This window comes from Phoenix dactylifera, unplaced genomic scaffold (genome assembly GCF_009389715.1).
Source record: "Phoenix dactylifera cultivar Barhee BC4 unplaced genomic scaffold, palm_55x_up_171113_PBpolish2nd_filt_p 001077F, whole genome shotgun sequence".
NCBI lineage: Eukaryota > Viridiplantae > Streptophyta > Magnoliopsida > Arecales > Arecaceae > Phoenix > Phoenix dactylifera.
The window spans coordinates 32,772-53,901 of record NW_024068425.1 but is presented as its reverse complement, the minus strand read 5'-3'; the positions used below and the strand labels follow the sequence as shown (position 1 = coordinate 53,901).

General features: G+C 40.6%; 1 protein-coding gene across 1 annotated transcript; it reads right to left on the bottom strand.

Moving 5' to 3' along the window:
- Nucleotides 1-2,302: 2,302 nt before the first annotated feature.
- On the bottom strand, nt 2,303-19,652 carry LOC103697870 (probable disease resistance protein At1g58602; the record flags this gene model as incomplete). Its single annotated transcript, XM_039121443.1, is given in 3 exon segments — nt 2,303-2,332; nt 17,653-19,028; nt 19,031-19,652. Coding segments are annotated over 3 exon segments (2,028 nt in total), but the record flags the coding sequence as incomplete, so codon positions are not given.
- Nucleotides 19,653-21,130: the final 1,478 nt, after the last annotated feature.

Below are 21,130 nucleotides of genomic sequence, written 5' to 3'. Positions count from 1 at the left end.
CGGTCTCCTCTTGAAAGAGTGGTCGACTTGAATGCAGGAGGAGGAAGCTTTGATTGTTGGGAAGAAGTTGTTGGAGCAGTAAATGCAGATCTCCCCTTTTTCGTTTAAGAGCACTTGGAGAGCTTGAAAACTTGAATGCTTGGAGTGGAATGTCTGTTCTCTGCCTTGCTACAGTCTTCTGTGGCTATTTAAGCCAACCCCCACGGAAACTAGCCGTTACTCTGCTTTTTCTGGCCGTTCTGCACACTCTGCGCAGCCTGACAATATGACCGTTGGTGGGTTGGAGTCGACTCGCGCGATCAGGAGTCGACTCGGCTGTAGCAGGAGTCGACTCACGCTTTTCCGGAGTCGACTCGGCAACTGTTCCAAATTTGAATTAAAGTTGCCGTCACGATTGGGAGTCGACTCGTCTTGACCTGGAGTCGACTCGCCAACTTCTGGAGCTGACCTGGCAATTTTGGAGTCGGCTCATCCACTGAAGTCCGTGGATCCAATTTTGAATTTTGTCCACTCGAGTCGACTCGACTGTCCTGGGAGTCGACTCAAATCTCCGAGCCCGAACTCCCGATTCTCTGTCTTTTGGCTCATCCAATCTTGGAGTCGACTCGAACTTCCTTGGAGTCGACTCGGCTCTCAGTTTCCGAAAGTTGGTCTTCTGCCTTTTGACGTGAAGCTTGTCTCGGAGTCGGCTCGAGCTGTCTGTGAGTCGACTCGAATCTCAGAGGCAGTAACATGGTCTTCTGTCTGTTGATGGTCGCTCAGTCTCGGAGTCGACTTGCGTACTGCGGGAGTCGACTCGAATCTCAGAGTCCGAAAATCGTTCTCTGACTTTTTCCTTGTGTTCCTCTGAGAGTCGACTCTCACCTTCTTTGGAGTCGACCTGCCAACCATCGGAGTCGACTCGCGCTCCACTGGAGTCGACTCGAATCTCAGACTCGAAAACTGCTCTCTGACTTTTCTGCCTGTGACTGCTTGGAGTCGACCCTTACTTTCCTGGAGTCGACTCGGTGAACATTGGAGTCGACTCGCGCACTCCAGGAGTCGACTCGTTGACAGGTTCTGAGATGAGGCTTTCTGTTCTTCTTTCTGTTCTCAGTCGGAGTCGACTCGTACTAATCTGGGGTCGACTCGAGCTCGTGCCAGTGAACTTGATACGCTTGGAGTCGACTCGTGATACTCGGGAGTCGACTCGAGTTTCAGACTTTGGTTCAGCAGACTTCTTAACTTAACCAAAATACTATGAACCAAGTCTAGAGACACTTGGACAGGATTTTCACTGAAACACTCAATTGAATTCATTAGTAATCACAAGATATACTCAAATGCTTTGAGCTCATCAAAATCAAATGGGGTTTTAATCAATCACTCCACAATATTTTATATGGTGTTGGTTTGGTAAGTCGATTTATGGAGACTCAAAAGAATTCTCATCTAAAAGCAGCAAAGAGAATATTAAGAAACATCAAAGGTATGCTTGATTATGGAGTATTTTATTCTTCACATGCAAATTTGGAGTTGACTGGATTTAGCGATAGCAATTGGGCTGGAAGCTATGATGATCGAAAGAGCACTACGGGGTTTGTGTTTTATCTTGGTGAAGCCACGTTTACGTGGTCTTCAAAGAAGCAAAATATTGTTGCTTTGTCAACGTATGAAGCTAAATATATAGCAGTATCTTCATGTGTTTGTCATGCTATTTGGTTAAGAAAATTACTTGAAAAGTTGCAGCTGAAGCAAAAAAGTTCAACAAAGGTTTATGTCGATAGCAAATCAGCTATTGCATTGGCGAAAAATCCGGTTCATCATGAGAGATCAAAGCATATTGATACTCGATTCCATTTCATGAGGGAACATGTGAAGCCAAAAGATGTAAATCTCATTTATGTAAAGTCAAGCGAGCAAGTTGCTGATATATTGACAAAGCCACTTAGTGCTCAAGTTTTTCAAAAGCTAAGAAGGTTGCTTGGAATGATAGCACTTGGAGGAACAAGTTCAAGGGGGGAGCATGTTGAGAATTAAACTTGTTCTTATCCCTTTATTTATTGTTTTGATAATATATATATCTAGAAAGTTGAAAAGTTGTATTGGAATATGTAAAGACTCCTAGAAGTATGAAGAGTCTATCTAGAAAGTTGAAAGGTCATTATGTGGTTTATGTATTTAGATTTATTTATGTACCTAGAAGTCCTATAAATATTTTGTAAGTCTTGTAATTTTATGCAAGCAAGGCAAGAGTTAAATTGAAAGAAAAATTTGAAGTATTTTTGCCTTTTCATCCTTTCCTATCTAGATTTCTCTCTTCCTATTTTCCAACAAACAGCACACTCAACAACTACACAAGATTGACAACAAACAAAAGTTCAGAGCACATATCAAAACCAAAGCATATTAAAATTTCAACCGAAGCTCCAAATCTGCAAACCACTGAACTTATCTTCATTGTCTCTCTTCCATCAAAAAACAAACAAAAAAATCTCCACTGTCTCTGAACACCATAAATTTCGCAATTCAGTCAAGGCGAATAAACATGACAAGTTTGCTGTTCTTCAACTGATAATTATTATGCTATTACCTACACAAATTCAGCATAATGCAAAAATATGAAGCTTCGAAGGATGAGTACGACGCTAAGTATCGGACTGCCCAGACATTAAGCCCCGTGTACTTCATATGACGCAAAAATGAGCGAAAAAACGATGCAAAAACGAGCTCGGATCTACAAGATCTATATAACGGATATTTCAAGTCAAAACATAAATCAAAGATCAAAAAAACCCTCTTTTACTGCAATTTTTTGATTCGTCCAAGTAAGGATGCAAAAATCTAAAGTAAACAGTCCACGATGCCAAAGTAAATGGCAGCTCAAACTCAAATGCAAGTTCACAACCACGAAAAACGAAACTTTAGAGGAAGATAGCGGAGAGATAGTGGTCGCTTCTCCATTCGAACTTTAAGCCTCCAGAGCAAGAACGGAACTTTGGAATCATATTAGAAAACTCCCTTCAATGGCACAAGACCACACAAATAGAGCGAATCACAAAGCAGAGCAAGACCCATTTGTTTGGTACAAGAGAAAGACCCATTAAAACCATCCAAAAATAGCCATAGTCCAACACCCAATCTCATTCCCTGTTACTTTCCCACAAATCCAACATATCGCCCTAGAGAGATCAATCCACAGATCTAGACCGGAAAAATCGAAACCAAAAGAAAATTAGAGAGAAAGCCGATCTGATCAAATAACCCCATGAAGCCCAACATCAAAAAAAAGGCATCCCTTGAACCGTATTGTTGTATTGGTTAGTACTTCTTGTATTTCGTCACAAAATTCATTAACAATACTCCTTAATTCCTGCAAAATTATGTTGGTAGAACTATAGGTGACCAAGGCTAGCAATCATGAGACAAAATTTGAAAAGTTACTCTAGTTTCCTGGTCATTTCAATGTCGACAATTGTCGCAAGAATAATTTAGAAGCGTTAACCCAGCCAAGTAGTGCCATGTCTATGGGTCATCATTCCTGCCATTCCTGTTGGAAGGCTTTTCCTGCGTTAGTTGCTGATCATTTTCCATCTATATGCTTTCTTCGCATTTGCTACAAACAAAATACAGAATGATGCTTTTCCATTACCAAAAAAATAAAAAATGATGCTTGGGATGCCACGAGGCTTAATCCTCCCCGCTCTCTCTCTCTCTCTCTCTCTCTCTCTCTCTCTCTCTCTCTCCCTCCCTCCCTCCCTCCCCCGCGCGCGCGCAGTCAAGGGGACATGATAAAAGTAGTCACATGCTTGTTAGATACGAGGAAATATTTTTGGGTGAAGGGTGGCACATTTTTGTAGGCAGCGACGGAGCCCAAAAATAGCAAGCTACGGTTTAAGAGGCATGGGATACATTTAAGCTAAATTTACACAGAAGTCGATAGAGAAGCAGTGAAATCAAATTCCCACTATGCCCACCTTACCAAAGATAATGAAAGATCATTACGCCCGTTGTGTGTGAGGTGCTGATGTACCAAAAAAAAAAAAAATCACATAAATCTATCTGAGTGTCTCGTACCCCTCTCGCAATCTTCAACTCTTCCCCCTCGCCGTCCCTCGGTTGCCGGTGTGCTCCACGGACCGATTTGTGGATCGGCAGCCGACCGGGCCCTTTGCCACCAAATCTCCTATTTTCCTTGCTGACCCTTTTTGATCCACCGAGATGTTGGTCCCTTTCTTGGGTCGATCCACCGAGATGTTGGTACCTTCCTTGGGCCGTCGATCTTTGATGGCCGCCGCCGCAGCAGCCACCCAGTTTTTCCACTGCTTGTCGAGATTCTGACTCCACCTTGTTCCCTTCTCACTATCGATATCGTCACCTCATCAGGATCCTTCATTGCTTCATAAGATCTAAGATAGTTTCCTAATCCCATATCTATCTCCCCCGCTCATGCGCCCCATTGCATCCGGCTCCCAGCCTATCTTGGCCAGCGATTTTGGGCTGCAATAGGTCGTAATTGGCAGAAATTGTGACACCATTTATTACTCCATCACAAGCAGCAACATGATCGGGATTGGCCTAAAGTCGGAAAGGTAACCGATACGGATCTAGATTACTTGTTTGAAAATGACAAATAAGTATTTTGAAAATGGTGTTGAATAAAATGGTTAATTTGATATTACATCAAATGCTATTCATGAATGAATTGGTTATGTTGGCATATGGTGTGCCTATGTACATATTGATGTTGCATGAAATGCTATTTATGAATGGGTCTGTTATTTTGGCATATGGTGTGCGTATGTATTTAGTCTGGTCTATTTGAGTCGTGGTAGATTGTTGATATATACCTTCATAGTAATTGCATGAAATATCAAAAAATAGTTTCTTTGATATATGATATACTAAGCATTTTCCAATTTATTTGAATTTTTCTAGATTGTCGGTATGTGATTTCTTGATAATTGCATATAGCTGAGTAGTGATTAATTATTTCTGAGTGTGTTTGTCTAAGGATTCTTACTAGGCTGTTAACTCATATCATTGTTTTCTTTTTCTTTTCAAAGTAGTAGGATGTATAGCATTCAGCTGAGGTTAGGGTTTGATAGAGAGAACTAAAAGGAAAACCAATATCTTTGATATCATTGAAAAAAATAGTATTTGGATTACTCTTTTCACTTAATAAATATCGGAACTAATTGTTTTGAAATTGAGGATGATAGTGTTATTTTGATGATTAACAAGCAATAATCGAGAGTGTGTTATAAGTTAAATTGATACTTCATTTATAAGTCTGTTACTCTCAGTATATTTGCATAATAAGTTAAAGATGCATTTCATTGTTTACTTGGATGAATCTAACCTTGAGTTTCAGCAAAGTGTGGATTGAGTCGATCCAAAGGATGATTGGGTCGACCCCGGCACATCAAGAAAGCATTTGGCACACTTCTGCAAAAATGGCACAGATGAACAGTAAGTTGGATCGACCCAAGGAAAGCATGAGTCGACCCAAACTCCAAGCTTCTCAACAACTCAGAAAATGGCTCTCTGGAAATACTGAGAGGGTCGACCCAAGATAAAGTTGAGTCGACCCAAGCTTGAGTCGACCCAAACCCTGAGAGGGTCGACCCAAAGTCAAGACAGAATAGATGACAGAAAAGGTTCTCTGGAAACCCTGAAAGGGTCGACCCAAGAAGAAGTTGAGTCGACCCAACTGAACCTTGAGTCGACCCAAAGAAATGTTGGGTCGACCCAAGTGAAGGAAGGCTGAATTGCAAGTTTCTATGGTTCTGAGAGGGTCGACCCAAGAAAAGTTTGAGTCGACCCAAGTGAAAGTTGGGTCGACCCAAGGACAGGTTGAGCCGACCCAAACACGGGCAGAAGCATAACGGCTAGTTCTGCAGAAGTACTTTTTGTCCTTCCAACAGTGAGTAACGGCTAGTTTTTGAATTCTAACCATTGGGGCTTGTCCAATGGATGAAGAAAACTATTTAAAGTGGCACTATTCATCAGAGAGAACATCCTTTCCAAAGAATATCAAAGAGTACACAAGAAAGAGAAAGTGCCCTAATCTTCTTCATTCAAGTGCTTCATTCAAGAATCAAAAGAAAGTGGTTGAGCAGATTGAAAGAGTCTTTAAGAGCTCCATCCACCCTTGAAGAGTGAAGCATCATTGACAAAGAAGAGAGAAGTCATATCAAGCGATAACTATTCTCTAAACTCTTCTTTGTAGATTATATTGTTATATTTGCTCATCTAGGAGTTTAAATCTTCTTCCTTTGTTTATTAAACTACTTGTAAAGGTTAGTTGGTTAGCCCGTAAAACCAACGGAATAGGTTGATTGGTGAACCCGTAAAACCAATTGCAAAGGTTCGTTGGTGAGCCCGAAAAACCAACATAGGTTCGTTGGTGAGCCCGTAAAACCAACATAGGTTTTTGGTGAACCCAGAAAACCAAAGTGTAAAGGTTTTTGGATTGTGAGCCCGGAAAACAATCCAACTGTAATCCGCGGGATTATAGTGAATTTCCAAGGGGTCGCTTGGGGAGTGGACGTAGGTGCTAAGGAGAGCACCGAACTACTATACTTCTTGTTGTTTGTATTGTGAGTTATTTATTTCACTAACTCATCAATTAACATAAGTAAGATAGTTAAAATTAAAAGAAACCAATTCACCCCCCCCCTCTTGGCTTGTCACCTTGGGCAACAAGTGGTATCAGAGCAAGGTGCTCCAATAGTACTCATTGATCTCACAATCAAGAGTTAAAGATCATGACAACCCAAGTGGGATGTTCTATGAGTGAGGGGCAATCCACAAATAGACCACCTCTATTTAATGGCACAAACTACACATACTGGAAAGCTAGGATGAGGATATTCATTCAAACTTTAGACTATGAATTATGGTACATCATTACTAGAGGACCTCACACACCCACACTTAATATAGAGGGCACTATCATACCCAAACCAGAAATGGATTGGAATGAAAGTGATAGAAGATTGGCACAGTTAAATGCAAAAGCTATTAATGTACTTTATTGCTCATTAGATGTAAGTGAATTTAATAGAATATCTACTTGCATCTGTGCTAAAGAAATTTGGGACAAACTTGAGGTCACTCATGAAGGGACCAATCAAGTTAAGGAGTCAAAAATAAACATATTAGTACACAAGTATGAATTGTTTAAAATTGAATCTACTGAGTCCATAACTGATATGTTTACTCGTTTTACTGAAATTATAAATGGACTTAAGAGTTTAGGAAAGTCTTACACTAACTCTGAATTGGTGCGAAAAATTCTCAGGTCTCTACCAAGAATTTGGGAGGCCAAGGTAACCGCAATTCAGGAAGCTAAGGACCTCAACACACTCCAATTAGAGGAACTTCTAGGATCACTCATGACCCATGAGTTGACCATGAGGCAAAATTCGAAAGATGAGGTCAAGAGAAGAAAGCCCATTGCCCTAAAGTCTACCACCCCTAAACAACAAACTGAGTCGGAAGATTCAGATGATGATGATGAATTTGATGAAGAAGGGATGGCTATGCTTGGAAGAAAATTCAGAAAATTTATGAGAGGTAAGAATAGATTTCATAAAAAGAAACCCTTCTTCAAAGGTAGCTCAAGCAAAGAAAAGGGTAAGGATAAAGAAAAGAAGAAGAAAACTCCTATTTGCTATGAGTGTAACAAACCCGGGCATTATAAGATAGACTGCCCAGATTTGAAATGGATGGCAAAAAAACTGAAAAAGAAGAACTTAATGGCTGAATGGAGTGAAAGTGAGGAGTCGAGTTCAGAAGAGGAAGATCATCAAGAGACGGCCCAAATGTGTCATATGGCCAATGACGATGAGGTAGATTCTGAACTTGAATGTGATTTTACTGTTGATGAATTACATGATGCATTCTTAGAACTCATGGAAGAACATAGAAAACTAATCAATAAAAATAAAGTTCTAAAAGAAGAAAATCAGTCTCTTGTCAAAGATAAGTTAAAACTATCTCATAACTATGAAACATTAAGTATGAAACTTACAAATGAAACCAAGAATCTAATTGCTGAAAATGTCAAGTTAAAAGAAGATGCTGAAAAATATAAATCCACAGTAGATAAGTTTACACTTAGTTCTACCAAATTAAATATGATTCTTGACAGTCAAAAAGTTGTATATGATAAGGCTGGATTAGGATATAAAACAAATAGGAAACAAAAATACTTAAAGAACATTTTTGTAAAAGCTAAAAATGAAAATATTACTTGTCATTGCTGCAATAAATTAGGACATAAAGCATATGAATGTAACTATAGAAAGTCCAGTCAAAACAAATTAAGTAATAATCATAAGATTAAATTCAAGAAAGTTTGGGTTCCAAAAGGAACATCAAGTACTAACCCTAAAGGACCCAACATAGTTTGGGTACCTAAAGCTCTTTCTTGATCTTGATTGCAGGGGTGTCTTGCAGCTGATAAAGTGGAAAAATGATGGTATCTAGATAGCGGCTGTTCAAGACACATGACCGGTGACGTAGACCAATTTGTCACCTTGGAATCAAAGAAGGGTGGAGTAGTAGCCTATGGAGACAATGGTAAAGGGTATATCATTAGAAAGGGTAAAATTTTCATTACTCCATCTATTTTCATAGAAAATGTCTTATTAGTTAAGGGTTTGAAACATAATCTACTTAGCATAAGTCAATTTTGTGATAAAGGATTTAAAGTCACATTTGAAGCTTCAGTATGCATAATCACAAATCCTAAAGACAATAGCATTGTACTTGTAGGACAAAGGCAAAGAAATATTTACATGGTAGATCTTCATGACTTAGGCAAGAAAAATGAATTATGCTTAATTACTAATGAAGAAAAAAAAATAAAACAAGTTGGCTTTGGCATCGTAGACTAGGACATGCTAGTATGGAATTAATATCAAAACTAGTCAAGAAGGAATTAAGCGCTACCATTACACTATAGGAGTCGACGCGAGCCTGTGCCAGTGCCTCTGATACGCTTGGAGTCGACTCGTAATATCCCGGAGTCGACTTGAGTCTCAGACTTTGGTTCATATAGGCTTCTTAACTTATCCAAATTGTCTTGAACCAAATCTAGAGACACTTAACCATAAATTTACAGAGATATCACTGAAACACTAGATTGAATTCATTAGTAAACACAAGATATACTCAAATACTTTGAGCTCATCAAAATCAAATAGGGTTATAATCAATCACTCCACAATCTCCCCCTTTTTGATGATGATAAAATATTGAGTATATGTAAAGTGAATTGCTCAACAAACAAGAAAAATTATAGTAAAATTTGAACATGAATTCAAGTGTCTAGTTATTTTAATTTATCCAAACTTGAAAGGTGTGAAATAATAAATTTTGAAGTTAAGGCTCCCCCTTTCATTTGAAATTATATAAGCCTTCATATCATGCAATCAATTGTTTGGCTTATATATTTTTAATGATTTTGCTTTCTTAAAAAATTCAGATTCTCCCCCTCAACACATGCATTCAACTCTGTTTTGAATCTCAGAATTTTCTTTTAGTGTATTGAAGCTTTTGGACTTAAGTTTTTGGTTTCTAGAGAAAAAATCTGCCAATTTGTTCTTAAGTATGATTCAACTAATCTCCGAATATCTCTTGAATAGATTCTGGAGATTACTCCATTAGGAGCCCCAACAGAGAGATAATAAGCCTCGAGGTATCGAATCCACTAGGAACAAATTCTTGTGTGTTATAAAAATTTTCTTTTTATTGATTTTCATTGATTCCTTTTACATATCTATTAAATATATTTCTCCCCCTTTTTGTCATTGCATCAAAAAGGAAGTAAGCAGAACACACAAGCAAGTAGAGATCAATGTGCACAATATTGAAGAAAATTGTCTACTCATTGTATTGATGTATATGTAAGTACATTTGTGAATACAATAAGTAAAGCAGTAAATACATGTCAAAATACAATAAATGAGCTAGGGCTTCTTGGAGGAGGATGCGGCTCCCTTGGGCAGTCTGGACTGTTCCATGAGTATGGTGACCGCATCGGTGACGTGCCCTAACTGTGTGATAATCGCCGAGGTAGCTCTGCTGTGAATCGAGGAGAGCTCCGTCACACTCTCCTGGAGTGTGTCCAGCTTGGCGATCAACACGTTTGCCAAGCGCTCGGCCTCCTGACTAGTAGTGCCCATATCGTGTCGGATGTCATCTCGCATCTTCCGTGTGTTGCTTGTGACATCGCTCATGTTGGAGAACTGGGCTTGTATCAGGCTTCTGATATTGAAGATCTCCTCCCTCAGATGAGCCGTCATCTCGGTCACGGTTGATAGGGAGGGAACCAATGCAGAAGAAGGTGCAGGGGCTGGACCTCGGAGCTCCCTCAGCAGGTCGTCCCGAAGATCCCGAACAATCTCCTGCCGCAACTCCCGGAGCTGCTCAGGAGAAATCCGAAGCTCCATCGGCTGAGTGGGTGGAGCTAAGGAGGAGGGTCCGGCTGAGGTGGTGGGAGCTGAGGTGGAGGGAAAGATAGGAAAGTCTGAATCTAGATCAGGACTGGGGGAGCGTCTAGTGGTAAGTGTGGAGGAGGATGGTTTCCTAACCCAGTTTTCCTCTACCTTATGAAATCCCATCCTGTGTAGGGTTCCCTCATCCATGCGATCTGTCCATCGCAGTGCACGAGAGGGTTCCCCCTCAGGAATGGGGATCTCAGACTCCCTAAAGATAAGAGTGTACAGCATCCCATAAGGAAGGGTGAGCCTAGGTCTGTCTAGTGGCTCACATAGGTATTTGTAGATGAGTTTGGGGAAGTTTATTGGAGTATCCTGAAGGAGGTAGAACATAAGGGCTAGGTCCCTCTCAGACACAAAGTCAAAACGGCCGGTTCTAGGGAATAGTATCCTAGAAATAATGCTCAGGAGGAGCCGCATCTCAACTGAAAGTGAGCTAGCGGACACCTCATCTAGGGGGGACTGGGGTGGACTCCCTAAAATGGCCGTAAGGGCCTCAGTCCTATCCTCGGGATGAGTGGGAGATACCCCTACTTGGGGAAGATGGAGGATTTGAGCAACGAAATCCTCCAAAATAAATAATGGGACACCTGCTATGGTTCCCTCTATCCCCCCATTGCCCCTAGACACTGTACCATAGAACTTTCTAACTAGTCCTGGGTATGTGGGGAGATCTAAGGAACAAAAGAACTCTAAACCTTGGGCCCTTAACCTCTCTCCTATGGTGAAGCCATTCCGGGAGAGATAGTCAAAGTTGACGTATCTCCCGGTGGAGATCGCCTTCCCGGTGCACGGTCGCGAAGGAACCGCCCTCGGCGGGGAACGAACCGGAGGTTGTGGCCTCACGGGATCGTTCCGAGCTTTGGACCGTCGCTCGGCACCGGTCGCGGGTTGGGGCCTCTTCCGGCTCGAGACAACCGATTTACGAGGCATTCTTGACCTAGGGAAGAGGAATGAAACCTAAGGGACGGAAGAGGGTCGACGGAAAAGCCCTAAGGACGGTCGGAGACGACGTAGGAGACGGCTCTAGGGTTTATGAATAGTGGCGGCGGTGAATAGAAGTTTTGATTAAACGCTTGGATTAGGGTTAAAAATCCGGATCCCGACTGCGAGTCGACTCCTGTAAGTCTCGAGTCGACTCCTCCTATGCTGTCATCGACCTCGAGTCGACTCCCGTCTATGTGCGAGTTGACTCCCCCTTATGAGCCGACTCTGAAACTTACTCGAGTCGACTCGAACTCTGGCACGCACCTAAAAATCATGCTATTTTCGTACCAACCAAGGGACAATTACTAAGTTATGATCTGATTTGATGATTATAGATGAGAAACTCCATATTTAACACAATCTAATCATCAAAATCAATGAAATAGAAGAGAACATCACTAGGATGGATCAATCACTCCTAATCCTCTCCTAAGCACACTAAATCTCTCTTCACTCAAGGATTTTGTGAAGATATCAGCTAATTGATCATCAGTGCAAACAAATTGAAGTGTCACATCACCATTCAGTACATGATCTCTTATGAAGTGATGTCTTATCTCAATATGTTTAGTTCTTGAATGCTGAATTGGATTTTTAGTTAGATTAATGGCACTTGTATTATCACAATTAATGAGAATTTTATCTTGTTTAATGCCATAGTCTTCAAGTTGTTGTTTAATCCACATGATTTGAGCACAACAACTCCCGGCTGCAACATATTCAGCTTCAGCAGTAGATAATGCAACCGAGTTTTGTTTCTTGCTGAACCATGAGATTAAATTTTCTCCTAAAAATTGACATGATCCGCTGGTGCTTTTTCTATCAAGTTTACAACCAGCAAAGTCTGAATCTGTGTATCCTATTAAGTTCAGGCTAGATTCTTTAGAATACCATAAACCTATATTCTTTGTTCCTATTATGTATTTAAAGATTCTCTTGACTGCAATTAGATGAGATTCCTTAGGATTAGACTGATATCTAGCACACATGCATACACTAAACATGATATCAGGTCTACTTGCAGTGAGATACAATAAAGATCCTATCATACCTCTATATAACTTTTGATCTATAGATTTACCTGATTCATCTTGGTCTAATTTGCATGATGAGCTCATGGGTATGCTGATTGACTTGTTTCCCTCCATATCAAACTTCTTAAGCATCTCCTTGATGTATTTGGCTTGATTGATGAAGATCCCTTCTTCAGATTGTTTGATTTGAAGCCCGAGGAAATAATTCAGCTCTCCCATCATGCTCATCTCAAACTCACTCTGCATCAAGTCAGCAAATTCTTCGCAGAGGCGATTGTTAGTAGCACCGAAAATAATATCATCAACATAAATCTGCACTACTAACATATCTTTGTTTTTCTTCTTAAGAAACAGTGTTGTATCTATATTTTCCCTAGAGAACGCATGTTCTAGTAAAAATTTGCTAAGTCTTTCATACCATGCTCTAGGTGCTTGTTTCAAACCATAAAGTGCTTTGTTCAGTTTATACACATGATTAGGATATTGATGATTTTCAAAATCAGGAGGTTGTTCTACATACACCTCCTCATTAATATACCCATTTAAAAATGCACTTTTTACATCCATTTGAAATAATTTGAAGTCCTTAGAGCATGCAAATGCTAATAATAATCTAATTGCCTCGAGTCTAGCTACAGGAGCAAAGGTTTCATCAAAATCTATACCTTCTTCTTGATTATACCCTTTTGCTACTAGTCTAGCCTTATTTCTTATTACAATTCCATTTTCATCAAGTTTATTTTTATATATCCATTTGGTACCTATAATTGAATATTCAGAAGGTCGTTCAACTAGATTCCATACCTTGTTTCTAATAAATTAGTTTAATTCTTCTTGCATTGCATTTATCCAATTTACATCTTTTTCAGCTTCTTCTATGTGTTTGGGCTCAAAATGTGAGACAAAAGCTAGATGATTATTTAAGTTCCTAAGAGATGCTCTAGTCCTAACAGGTTGAGATGGATCATCTAAAATCAATTCTTTAGGATGCCCGTGAGCATACCTCCAAGCCTTAGTCAGCCCATGATCCATCATAGCCTCTTGGCTTGATGATGCATTTCCAACTAATTTTTGTTCATCATCTTGTAATGTCATCTCATCAATCTTTTCCTCAAGAATTTCAGCATCATTATCAAAATTAACTCTCTTGCTAGAAGAGATATCACTAGAATCATCAAAAACAACATGTATGGATTCTTCTATAACTAGGGTTCTTTTATTAAAGACTCTATAGGCTTTACTAGTTGTAGAGTACCCCAAGAATATACCCTCATCAGATTTAGAGTCAAATTTTTCTAGATTATCTTTCCCATAATTATGAACAAAATACCTACATCCAAAGACATGAAAATAGTTCACTTTTGGTTTTCTGTTTTTCCAAAGTTCATAAGGTGTTTTCTTTATAATGGGTCTCAATAAAACTCTATTTAATATATGACATGAGGTATTGATGGCTTCTCCCCAAAAGTACTTAGGGAGGTTACTTTCACATAATATGGTTCTAGCCATTTCCTCTAGAGTTCTATTTTTTCTTTCCACAACTCCATTTTGTTGTGGTGTCCTAGGTGCAGAAAAATTATGAGTTATCCCCTTTTTACTACAAAACTCATCAAATAAGTGATTTTCAAATTCGGTTCCATGGTCACTTCTAATAGCTATGACTGAAGTATCTCTAGCATTTGTTACTTCTTTATGAAATTTCTTGAAAAATGAAAATGCTTGATCCTTATGAGCTAAGAACATGACCCAAGTGTATCTAGAATGATCATCTACAATAACTAGACCATATTTATTTCCACCTAGACTTGTGGTTCTAGTTGGTCCGAATAGATCCATGTGTAGTAGTTCTAGAGGTCTAGAGGTAGAGACACAATTTATAGATTTAAAGGAGTTCCTTGATTGTTTGCCAAATTGACATGCTTCACATATTTTATTCTTTTCAAACTTTAGTTTTGGCAAACCTATCACGGAATCTCTTTTAACTAGTTTTGATATTGTGTCCATGCTTGCATGACCTAACTTACGGTGCCATAACCTACTAGCATCATTATCCTTAGTTTCATTAACAACTAAACATGGGTTATGTTTGGCAAGATCCTCAAGGTCTACAACATATACATTCCCACATCTTATTCCTTTAAAAACTAAACTATTGTCATTTGAGTTGGTTATGATGCATAGCGATGGTTTGAACAAAACATCAAAACCTCTATCACACAATTGACTAATGCTAAGTAAATTATGCTTAAGACCATCAACATATCGAACATTATCAATAAAGATTGAAGGGGTAATTTGTACTTTACCTATACCAATGATGCGACCTTGGTTATTGTCTCCAAAAGTCACAGCACCTCCCTTCTTAGCTTCAAGGGTGAAGAATTAATCCTTGTCACCCGTCATATGTCTTGAGCAACCACTATCTAAGTACCAACAATTTTTGTCGACCTTGGCTGCAAGACACTCCTACACAAGCAAATCATACAATTTTAGGTACCCAAGTTTTCTTGGGTCCTTCATGGTTAGTAATGTTGGTTCCTTTTGGAACCCAAATCCTTTTAATTTTTTTTTTTAGTTTTTTCTTTTCTATAATCACATACATTTGCTTTGTGTCCTAATGTTCCACAGCAAAAACATGTTATTTTCTTAATTTTACTCTCCCCTGCTTTAACAAAGAAATTACTAAGGAGTTTTTGCTTATTTTTAGGTTTATACCCTAAACCAGCTCTATTGAATACAGCTCGTTGACTATTAAGTATCATCTCTAATTTTTCTGAGCTATATGTAAATTTTTCTACAAACGGCTTGTACTTTTCAAGTTCTAGTGTCAATTTTTGTTTTTCTGTTTTTAGATCATCTAAGTCTTTTGTGAAGTTACTTCCAATAGTTAGATTATCCTTTTTAAGTTCAGAAATTTTCTTGGCTAGTTTTTCGTTATCTTTACTCAAGGTATTAGTTTTTTGAATTAAGAGTTGGTTGCTTGTCTTAAGTTCTAAATTTTCTTTGGTGATAAAATCCTTATCCTTAACTAATTTATCGTATTTATGGAGGTGAGATTGATTGGTTAGTTTTAGCTCTTTATTCTTAAGGCTAATTGTCTTATATTCATCCATTAACTCATTAAACGCATCATATAACTCATCAAAGGTAAAATCTAAGTGCGTTTCAAATGTTACCTCATTTTTGTTTGCCATAAAGCACAGATTGGCCTTTTCTTCTTGTTCCTCATCCGATGATGATGAAGATGTATCGGAGTCCGATAGGGTGGAGACGAGGACCTTCTTTTTCTTGTACTTGCTGGCCTTCTTGAGCAAAGGACAATCTGCTCTGAAGTGTCCCGGCTTCTTACATTCGTAACATCCGATTCCCTCATTTTTTCTTTTCTTACCTTTATCCTTGTGATAGAAACTTGAGGAGCCTCTCCTTTGATGAAAGGTCTTCTTACGGTTGATGAATTTTCTGAACTTACGCACGAGAAGAGCCTCATCATCATCTCCCTCATTGTCTTCCTCTTCACTGTTGCTGCTGCAAGATAAGTCTTTATTAGTAGAAACAGATTTGAGGGCTATTACCTTTTTCTTGTGGGAGGACTCTTCTTTGCTGTGTTGTTTCATTGTGAGCTCGTGCGTCATTAGGGATCCAAGAAGCTCCTCAAGTGGAAGCTTGTTCAAGTCCTTGGCTTCTTGGATTGCCGTCACCTTGGCTTCCCATGACCTTGGTAGACAGCGAAGAATCTTCCTGACAAGCTCACTGTTAGTATAATTTTTGCCAAGGCTTTTTAGGTCATTGACAATATCAATTAATCTAGTGAACATGCAAGTGATTGTTTCATTAGAATCCATCTTAAATAATTCATACTTATGAACTAATATATTTATTTTGGATTCTTTGACTTGATTCATGCCCTCATGGGTCACTTCAAGTCTATCCCAAATCTCTTTTGCAGAATTGCAAGTAGAGACTCTATTGAATTCATTTCTATCTAATGCACAGTAGAGCACATTCATTGCTTTGGCATTGAGTTGTGCCTTCCTAAAGTCATTGTCATCCCAATCCTTTTTAAGTTTGGGTACAGTGACACCCTCTAAATAGATGGATGGGATGTATGGTCCATTTAGTATAATGGTCCACATCTCATAGTTTTGGACTTGGATAAATATTCTCATCCTAGCCTTCCAATATGAGTAGTCGGATCCATTAAAGAATGGGGGTCTTTGGGTGGACTGGCCCTCAATGTGGGAAGATCCAAATGGGGTTGTCATTTTGATCTTTTACTCTTTGGGTAAAAGAGTTCCGGCTCTGATACTACTTGTTGCCCAGATAGACAACCCAAGAGGGGGGGTGAATTGGGTTTTAAAATAATTATTACAATTGTTTGATTTGTGAAAACCGACCGGTGTTAGTGAAGGCGCAACTCTATTTCCTTAAACCCCACCAAAGGCAGCGCCACGAGTCGACTCCGACCAAGGCCTCGCCCAATTGTCAGGATCAAGCGCTACCATTACACCAAAACCGACCGGTGTTAGTGAAGGCGCAACTCTATTTCCTTAAACCCCACCAAAGGCAGCGCCATGAGTCGACTCCGACCAAGGCCTCGCCCAACCCCGGACTCTGACCTGGCCTCGCCATGGGTTCAGGGACCCTCGGTATGACCCACCTACTAACCAGGCCATCGCCGTTGGCAGGCGGCAGGACATGCTGACAGTGACCCTCCCTGTGCTGCTCAGGGACCCCGCGGGTATGGCCCGCACAGCGGCCGAGTATGTCCAACATTCCCCCCCCCCAATGCGATGCCTGGGTTTCGAACTCGAGACCTCTGGCTCTGATACCAATTGTCAGGATCAAGCGCTACCATTACACCAAAACCGACCGGTGTTAGTGAAGGCGCAACTCTATTTCCTTAAACCCCACCAAAGGCAGCGCCACGAGTCGACTCCGACCAAGGCCTCGCCCAACCTCGGACTCCGACCTGGCCTCGCCATGGGTTCAGAGACCCTCGGTATGACCCACCTACTAACCAGGCCATCGCCGTTGGCAGGCGGCAGGACATGCTGACAGTGACCCTCCCTGTGCTGCTCAGGGACCCCGCGGGTATGGCCCGCACAGCGGCCGAGTATGTCCAACATGGGCATCGCCCCAACCTCCACTATCCATTCCTCTAAATTTAGGAGTTCCAATAATATCAAGTGCTGCAGTCGTTGAGGAAAGCCACCAACAGAAGAACATGACATGATCTTCCCAAGATATGAATTCCGATTCAATTCAAGAAGCCTGAGGTTTGGTAGCGTCTGGAGCACCGGCATTGGGTCTTGCTCCAATCCAGATTCTCTTAATATGAGCTTGGTGAGGTTTGGAGGGAATTGATTGTTGTCTGGGAGCTGCTGCTGTTGTTTAAATACCAACCATCCATCCAGTGTCAATGAACGGAGTTGGTGCAGGTTTGGTGCACGAGCGAAAAAGACATCCCCAGAGATTATACGTTCGGGCAAAATCAAAGCCAATGACACAAGACTGTCCATTTGCTCGAGTGCTTTTCCGAGTGATTTTGCAAACATTCTCTCACATGCTTTGTCAATCGCCTCTCTTGTAAAGCTCGGTGTAGCAATACAATTTTTGTTGAATCTTATGCCTAGTGAACAGACGATCTCCGTAACATCCATATCAAATTCAAACTCCCTAATTTCCAGAGTCTGGAAGTTCTTGTGATCCACAGTTATCGGTGCGCTTAGAAACATATATATATTAATATATACGTGCCTCAGCGTCCGAATTTTCCAAAATGATTTCGGAAGCGAATAAATTTTTGTGCCTCTCACATCCAGTGTCTGCAGATTCAGGAGATGTCGGATGGAGGATGGCAGCCTCTTCAAATCAGTGTATCTGAATCCCAGGTATCGTAGATGAATCATGCTGCCGATCTGCTTCGGTAACTCTTCCAAATCCTCTGCACCCTCCAGATCCAGCACCCTTAATAAATTTAACCCATTCAAAGATCTTCCCACATTAGTCAAAATTAAACTGAAGCCCAGCAAACTGCGGAGACGCGGTGAGGAAACAGCAACCTCGTCATTTATACGATTGTAGAAAGCTGCACGGTGAGTCGATATACCATTAGATCCTGCCATGTCGTCACTACTGCAAACATGAAGAAATTCATCCATTTTGGCTTTTTCAAGGCCATAGTCGCGCCACAGATCATGGATGCGTATGTTGCTAACCCGCCCACGAGCCTTGCTTCTCTGGGCAACCTGGATCAAGCACCTCTGCACCAACTCTTCCAACCAATCCCTTGCAGTGTCTTCCATTGTCTGTCGCTGCTCTTGCAGTATGAAACCTTCGGCGACCCACAACCTAACTAATTTGGAGAGAGAGATAATGGAGTCCTCTGGAAATGCAGCGATGTATAGAAAACATGGTTTTAACGGATATGGCAAGTCATTGTAACTTAAACCCAATATATTGTGGCATTCCCTCCCATCTCTAGTAGATGCCCAGTTCATGCTCTGAGCTATTTCAACCACGTATCGTAGCTAGGATCTTTCCTTGACATAAGGCCCCCTAACACCACCAGTGCAAGAGGAAGTCCACCACACTTCTTTGCAAGCTTATGGGCCAATGCCTCCAACTCAGTTGGGACATCTTGATTTGGTGGAAATGCCTTCCTACAAAAGAGTTGCCAGCTCTCCGTGTCATCTAAAAGCTGCAGTTCATGTGGAGGAATCCATGGCTGGGCATCTCTTGCAACCTCAATGTTGCGTGTAGTAAGCAGTATTCTGCTACCTTTGTTCTGATCAGGAAAGACTCGCTGCATTTGTCTCCAAACATCAACACCCCATACATCATCCAACACGACCAAATACTTTGTGTCTCTTAGGAAATCACGGAGCTTCTCTCTCACTTCTTGTTCATCCATTTGCTCCAAGTCTCCTTTCCTCTGTTTGATTCCCTTTACTTTTTGCAGGATGTCCTTCATTAGCTCGATACCTCGGTAGCTCTGAGAAACTGAAACCCAAGCAAAGGTATCGAAATGTTTTTTAATTGCAGGGTTATTATACACTTTTATTGCCAGGGTGGTCTTGCCTAGCCCACCCATACCCACTATAGAAATTACACATCGTGCTTTCTCATTCCGATCAAGCAATCAACACATTAATTCTTTCTTATCATTCTCGAAGCCTATAACATCAATGTCATCATCATCAGAGTGAGGAGAGGATTCTCTGAGTGATTGCCCACTTTGATCCACTGCACTACTTTTACCTAGATTAGCAATGCCATATGTGGCTCTGCTCTCAGAGATACCACGGATCTTTTCCTTTATTTTTTCAAGTTTACCACCAATTTCATGTAGGGTAATCAATTCACGAGGTTTGTGAGAGTACCTTGACATGGTGCCCATGAAGCCTCTCCTTTGGTGTCGCCTCTCGCCCATGTACTTGATGGTGCCTATGACGTCTTCTATTTCATATGCTACACCGCTCATCTGCCTTATCCAGATCTCCACTCTTTCGTCTCCCCTCCTCCTCCTGGACTCGGCAACTTTGAGGAAAACTTGCAATAGCTGCAGCTGTGTTTTCACCCATTCGACCTGATCTCTCACCCCACGCAAAAAAGCAGCTTCTTGTACGAGAAGGTTGGTAAGCTGAAAGACGACTTTGGCATCCAGAAACTCAGCCATATCTCCTTCCCTCTCTCAACCCAGATGCTATCCGTCACTAACCCTCCGTCTGGGGGTTTTGGGGAGAAAACAGAATAAAGAAAAACTTTAATAAAGGGGGAAAAGTATCACGCCCCGAACCCAGCACCCGGGTCCGGTACGCGACCGGCCGCATGAGCCCTAGAGCAGTGCCCTAAAGATCATGCAAGGCCTATGATTAACAAAAATTCCAATAAATCCACAAGAAATTGATAATTCAAATAGACAAATTCGACATGTCCAAATAGACAAATTAGTTCAATTACAAGATCTTCAAATGTTTATCGACATCAAAGAAGGATAAACAAACTAACTAACTAATGACTCTGGTACTCGCACTCTGCGCCCATCCCATCCAAATCTATGCATCCTGCAACTCTGATAAAAAAAAAGAAGAAGAGGGGGTGAGCTTTACAGCCCAGTAAGAATCCCTACACATCCATACCTACACAATAATAATATAAATTCGAAACCACGACAAATCGATGCACATTTTATGAAATCATAAACAGTTTCTAAAAGACTCAAATAATCAATATAATTATGTACATCAAGCATCAATGAAAGTCCATATTATACATCAAACGTCAATGAAAGTCCAGCCACATAAGAATGATATAGTATATAATAGCCTATAAATCACTACGACTGTTTTCAATGCTTTTTCTTTTCATTCCATGTTAACTTGATCCGGATCAATTATCTTTCCGACTTTGGGCTACATCCCGGTCACGTTTCCGGCCCGTGACGGGGCAATCGATAGTATCACATTTTCGGCCTGTGATGGAGCAATCGATAGTATCACATTTCCAGCCTGTGACGGGGCAATCAATAATATCACATTTTCAGCCTGTGACGGGGCAATCGATAATATCACATTTCCAGTCTGTGATGGGGCAATCAATAATAACGAGATAAGCCCA